This window comes from Limulus polyphemus, unplaced genomic scaffold (assembly GCF_000517525.1).
Source record: "Limulus polyphemus unplaced genomic scaffold, Limulus_polyphemus-2.1.2 Scaffold367, whole genome shotgun sequence".
Lineage (NCBI taxonomy): Eukaryota > Metazoa > Arthropoda > Merostomata > Xiphosura > Limulidae > Limulus > Limulus polyphemus.
In genome coordinates this window covers 154,019-161,116 of record NW_013665977.1, presented here as the reverse complement: position 1 = coordinate 161,116, position 7,098 = coordinate 154,019, and the positions used below count along the sequence as shown (strand labels likewise).

Below are 7,098 nucleotides of genomic sequence, written 5' to 3'. Positions count from 1 at the left end.
CACAAATTAGTTAGCATAAATCAGTTAAATGACGAAAAATTAGGTGTCTATTTACTTGTGACCACTCAGTGTACGCATTTAGTTCTAAATTGAAATGCTATAATGTTTTCTATAAACTTTGCTTGCAACACTACTGTATTTGGTCCATCTCGTATTTTTTTGCTAAAATACCTTGGAGGAGATGTTGGAACCTCACTTCAACTCTCTTGTTTTGTGATTGTTAAGGTTTTAAATTAATATTCCTTAAAAATCATTAATTTTCATTTTAAGTAGTTATTCAACAGCACTTCAGTAACTTACTTGTATGTTAATTTGGTATTATTTTGTATTTATTAAGCTAGATTACCTTGGGGTGAAGTGATTTGATTAAACCATTTATTATTTATTTTTCATTGCATATTTTAATGAGGTAAATCTTTTGCAAAATGAAATACTTTTTGCAAAAAAATTGAATTGTTTGTTTAGCTATCTCATTAGCACTTCATTGCAAAGCAAAACCAAAAAAATAACATGCTTAGTAATATAATATTAGAATTACAAACTAAAATAATTGATGTTGCTTATTTTGTTTTTACAGGGTATGCTTCACTACCACATCACAGATAACTCCATCCCTTTGAGTTACATTTTCAGTGTCATGGAAGATGCCAGGCAAGAGCTCCACCTGGAAGATTATCTAGTTAGTGACACTACACTAGAACAAATATTCTTAGCCTTTGCTAGATCTCAGAGAATTGTTGCAGAAAGCAAGTAATGTTAGAATACCTCACAATTATCAATCATACCATGTACATTTAATTATGATTTTTGTGAAATAGCCTGTCGCTTTTTATGTACTAACAGAAAAACTTGCATTAATGTATGACAGCTGTATTATTTAACATGGTAGTTCCATTTTAGAGGTCTGTGTTTTAACAGCTAAACTTGGCCTGAAAATAGTGGACTTGTCATTAAGGTTAGTATCTGGCTTACCATAACAAAAGTACATAATTTATGTTTGTATAGTTTATTAATGCAATGATTATTCTATAAGAAGATATGATTATTGTGTAACTGAAAAGTTATGTTATGTTTTAATTGGTAGATTACCTATAAAATTCAGTACACACAATAAAAAATGTGTTTTGTAAAGTCAAAATTAAAAACTGGTTTCACATTTTTATGTAAAATGGTTAAACCTATTGGTGTTTCCTTTTCTTTAAAGATATATATGTTATAAACATAGTGATTTAAAATGGAAACAATGAACATCGTTTTCTATTGGAATTAATTTTTTTGCAGAATTGATAAATATGTTTCTAAATACAGTAAAAATCATTTAAATAAAATTTGAAATATAAGGCATTCATTGATTGATTATCAATAAGTAGTCATGTACATAGTGTTTACTTTCTTTAGAAGATAGCGTTACATACATACATAATAATGCCAGGTGCGGGGTGCAAATTTTATGACAAATGAACATAGAATCCTTAGCATTTCCTTGTGTTAGACAATAAATTTGAACAATAACATGTTATCAAAATATTTTAAAACATTCATAGACTTCAAAAAAAAAAAAAAAAGAGCAATGACAGTAGACCACAATATATGATTATGTATTAATAAGTCTGCAAAGTAGTCGTTATGCTATGCATGAAAGTAACTTCTGAAATTCAAAGATATATAGTTTTCATTCAGAGGTCAAATAACCATAATTAATTTTGTTACAAAATTTATTACAATACTGTTATTCTAATGTTCATAATATAAAAATGTATTTAAAAAAAAGGATGGTTTGTTCTGGTCACCATAGAAATTTACTATTGTTTATCAAGTGACAACAATTAAATGAAAAAAAAAAGTATACAAATATCTGTCTTGAGAACAAAGCTGTTACCAACCATGGGTACAAAAATCCAGTTTTTAGCATTGTAATCCCACAGACATAGCACTGATCCACTGAGGGGCGGTATATGAGTAATATTTGCTTTTGTTTTCAGTTGTGTCTGACAAAAGCAAATCAGTGTTCCAAATTATTTAACATACAATTTCAACTAATGAGATGATATATCTGCATCTTATATCTGAATGTTTGGACATTCAAGCACAAGCTGCAAGACAGACTGCTTAAATACAGGAAGAGACTTTGGAACAACATAAAGTTAGACTTCGAGCTCAAGCTGAAAGGCAGGCTAGGCTACTCAAAGACAGCAAGAAACTGTTGAACAGCACAAAGCCAGAGTTCAGTCAGAATCATCAAGGCAAGCTGGATATAGACAACAAGAAACTTCTGAACAACATCAAACCAGAATTCAAGCACAAAAATTAAGACAAATAAATCACAGAGAGCAAGAAACAGAGGAGCAACATGATGTACAACTTCAGGGTCAAAGAACAAGACAAGCTCAAACACGATCTAATTTCAAATAAAGCTTTGTTTGATTAAATGCTTTTTTATTTCTCGCATCACAGCTTTTGTCTACTTACTGAATAATTTGCTGAAAAAAATACTGATCTATACATTTCAAATCCAAATTTTCATCGTGCAATGCCGGGTAACTCAGCTAGTATATAGATATAATGATATGTATAAAATGTATAATATTAAACCAAGGTAGAAGTTTTGAAAAAACTCCACTCTCATATCTTGAATAACAAGCACCTCAGTGCAACCTGACATAGCTGTGGCTTTCTTTGTATGTTAGTGAAATGGATAATGTAGGTTGGTGTTTCCTATACAATGCTCCTATGTGCCCTAATTAGTGAGGAGATGACATTCAAGGCAGCTGTTCTTGTAATCATGAATACAGGAATAGATGTGGGACTAAAGATTATATGCCAGCGATTTTACAGTATTACTTATAATTTCTGAAAACACTACCAGTGGTATCTTATACATTATTGACAGTTTTTTTCACTAGCAATTTAAATATCTTTGTGGTAATCCAACAAATTAACTAAGAAATTACCACAATACATTTCATGAAACTCGGGAGTAATCACAGTCTAACATTGTATCACCATAAAGTAAACTATTTTTAAACTGTTGGTAATCCAACAAATTAACTAAGAAATTACAACAATATGTTTCATCAAACTTGGGAGTGATCACAGTCTAACTTTGTATCACCATACAGTAAATTACCTGTAAACTGTTGGTAATCCAACAGATTAAGTAAGAATTTACCACAATACATTTCATCAAACTCAGGAGTGATCACAGTCTAACTTTGTATTACAATATAGTAAACTTTTGGTAATCCAACAAATTAACTGAGAAATTACAACAATATGTTTCATCAAACTTGGGAGTGATCACAGACTAATATTGTATTACCATAAATTACCACAATACTTTTCATCAAGCTCGGGAGAGATCACAGTCTAACATAGTATCACCATAAATTAAACTACCTCTAAACTGTTGGTAATCCAACAAATTAACTGAGAAATTACCACAGTACGTTTCATCAAACTTGAGAGTGATCACAGTCTAACATTGTATCACCATACAGTAAACTACCTGTAAACTATTAGTAATTCAATAGATTAACTATGAAATTACCACAATACATTTCATCGAACTCTGGAGTGATCACAGTCTAACATGGTATCAGTATAAAGTAAAGGAATCTATGAGCAAATTTTTTTTTTATGTGTTTGAGTATTTTTGTAGTTCTAACCAAGATATAAAAGTAAAATAGTAGCACTAGGTACTTGTTTTTAATTTTGGTATAAACTTGTATATTTCACTGTTAGTCCTCAAGATTATCCTAAATTATGTAGATATTTGTTAAACTGTGGACAGTTTGTTAATTTTGGGACTTGGAAGCACTATTTTTTGTGTTATTGATCATATGTTTTCTAAATGATATTATTACATTATACAATAAACCTGATTTTGTAGTTTAGGGTATGTGAAATTTCTGACAGGTCTGTGTTTAAATTGATATCTTTGTTATTTTAGGTGATAATAATCGTCTGTTTACTATTATATGACTTATATTTGAGTGTCTATAAATAGTTTATCATATTTCTTAAGTATTATTTCATTCATAAAATGTATGGTAAAAATATCTATAATGAAAATTAAAGATACAATGTGAAGGATCAACAATCTTTTTTTTTTCCTCTTCCAGGTTATAAATATATATCATATGTGTGTTTTTTAATTGATTTATTCTTTAGATAATACAGAGTTTAATCTGGGGGTAGAAAAACCTGAATAGCTTATTGTGTTGAGTTTTAACAATAAGATTTTATTTTCCAAGGTAAGGAATAACAAGTGTTAGAAGGAATTTAGAACATGACTGGATATTATTTGGGGGAGTTCTTTTCCTCTGCTTACAGAATGAAAACTACTACTGGTTTATACACACACATTTTGAAAGTTTCTGCCAAAATTGTTCAAACTAAACATGTCTTAACTCTTATTCACAGGACCTAGTTGATCTGCTGAGACTACATCTTCATTCATAACAAAATAACTTTCCTTCAGCACACCTTCATAAAAAAAAAAGGTATTCTTCGTCTTTACTTGAAAACACACAACTTTCTTACAAAAAACAAACTCCACTGAATAATATCCAGTGGTGTTCCAAATTCCATCTAACACTTGTTATTCATTACCTTGGAAAACAAAATGTTGTTGTTATAACCCAACTCAATAAGTTACTCAGGTCTTTCTACTCCCATATTAAATCTTGTATCATTTTCAACTCATCACTTCATATCAGTAACTTTTATAGAACTAAAGATATTTTACCTTCACTCTTACATTCAATTGTATTTCTGTTTTAACATGACCAACAAACTAGCAAATAACAAACTGTTTTTTTTCAACTGAAATTTTTATGATGGATGCATGAATCACAAGTTTGTTAAAAAATGAAACTTGGTTGTTTTTAAAATGGTTGTTAAAGTCTGTGTTTACAAGTGTACTTTATGTGATAATAATATATCCTGGATCTGATTGTAACAGTTTTCTGAAATTTCTCTTACTAGTGTCTAAAGAGTTATTGTTATACATGACTGTTTCCATTTAAGCATAACATGAGTATTAAATTTAGTTATTTTTAGAAGTGATAGTTTATCACAAATTAGTATGCATAGCTGTTTTCGATTCATACCTTGTGTAGTTCAATTGTTGTATTATTATGTCATGTTAGTAGAAACTTTTAAGTTTTTCACCTTGTTTTAATTGAGTAATATTGCCTTAATTTTGATATATTGTTTTAAAACAAGTGGGCTGTGTGCTGTTTGTATATTATTGAAACTTATCACCAACAAGTCAAAGACACCTACTGTAAAAAATATGGCTTACAAAACCTGACAGTGGCGAGCCAACGAGAATATACAGTAATAAACAGCAGTTGAAGTATATCTAAATGACAGCAGCAAAAAGGCCTATATAAGCATAGCTGTAGGGGTGGCAAAAATATTGTAGAGGTCACAGCCACACTATGTAACTATGTTAACAGATTTTGATAAGTTGATAGAGAGGGGCAAGCAACTTGGGCTCAAAAATGGCAATCTATGAGAGTTTGTTAAACAACTTTAAGACCTAGAGAGAGAAGAGCATCAACAGAGAAGAGAGGAAGAAAGACTGGGAGGAAAAAGTGAAATACAAATTGAGTAAGACGAAAAGGAGAAGGAGGAGAGAATTGGAGCACAAATTGAGAAAGAAGAATAGGAAAAAGAGGAGAGACTGCAAATAGAGAGAGTAAAAGCACAAACTGAGATTGCTAGGTCATCCAACAGAAAGATGGAGGACCCAAGAGTGACAATGGGGTCAGGGCCAGCCAACCCAAGCTGCCTAAATTTGATGAACAGGAAAACGACATAGATACTTTTCTGGAGAGGTATGAAAGATTTGTCCAAAGTCAAAACAAAGGCTTACAAGTATATGTGGGGATGACGTCAGAAGATGCCATGGACTATGACAAGTTAAAAGTGACCTTGCTGAAATGCAATAAACTTATCAAGGAAGGTTTTTACTGGAAGTTCAAAGAAGTCAAACTTGACACTGAAGAAACTGCATTTCAGTTTGTGGTACATCTATGGTGATACTTCACATGATGGATTTACATGGCCAGCTGTGAAGATGGTTTTAAAGGATTATCAGATCTACTAATATGTGAACAGTTTATGATCACCTGCTTCACTTACATGTCACTATTCCTAAAAGAGAGAGCACTAAAGGACATGGACGAAATGATCAAGCTGACAGAATAGTATATGGAAGTCCACAGGAGTATAACTGGCAAGTCACCCCTCAGTGGCACAGCGGTATGTCTGCGGACTTACAACTGCTAGAAACCGGGTTTCGATACCCGTGGTGGGCAGAGCACAGATAGCCCTTGTGTAGCTTTGTGCATAATTAAAAACAAACTGGCAAGTCCAAGAATAACCAGTTAAAGTCAAAACAAGTGGTGGCTGACCAGAAGCAGGAGTCCACCAAAGATGGCAATAAGTCAACAGAAAAAAAAGGGAGAAGAAATGCTATGCTTGTTATGAAATGGAGCACATTGCAAAGGATTGCAAGTCCATCACCAACAGGCAACAGCAGAAATCTCAACATAAAGCAGCTGCAGCTACCTACAAAGATAGTGCTGGCAAGAAACAAGAAAAGAGTGACTGTCACCATGGATACAGCTATCAAAAGAAACAGAATGAAGTCACAGTGTCTACCTGTACGTGTGCTAAACATTAGATTATATACACAAAATAGTATATGCGTAGGATGTGCAGAGGGGTGTGAAAACAAACTTACCATAAAGTGCACATTGAATGGGACTAGAATGAACAATCCTAGGTGTGGTGTTAAAACTGTCATTGTTCAACCAGTAAGGTTTCATGAGATTGTAATGTACGTCTAAAGTGCATGTATAAGTGATAAACGTTTAAACGTTTGTATTATTAAACTTAAGGAAGAATAACTACATTATTAATCAATCAGTAATGAGTAAAAGTAGTGTTATATGTTTCTGCATTGTTACTAAATGTTGTGTTTATGTATACATGACAGATTCAGTGATATATATATACACCTGGAAAAAAGTTAAGCACCCCCGTGTTATTTTCAGGATTGCTTATTGAAAATAAGGTTTAATTTTC

General features: G+C 31.9%; 1 protein-coding gene across 2 annotated transcripts in view; it reads left to right on the top strand.

The window, feature by feature from the left end:
* LOC106457734 (ATP-binding cassette sub-family A member 1-like) overlaps positions 1-1,565 on the top strand; it is an 84,968-nt gene extending 83,403 nt beyond the window's left edge. For both annotated transcript variants that reach the window (XM_022383749.1, XM_022383750.1), the window contains exon 23: positions 578-1,565. In XM_022383749.1, the coding sequence (XP_022239457.1) occupies positions 578-754 (177 nt within the window). In that variant the 3' untranslated portion in view covers positions 755-1,565. The remainder of the gene's footprint in view (positions 1-577) is intronic.
* Positions 1,566-7,098: the final 5,533 nt, after the last annotated feature.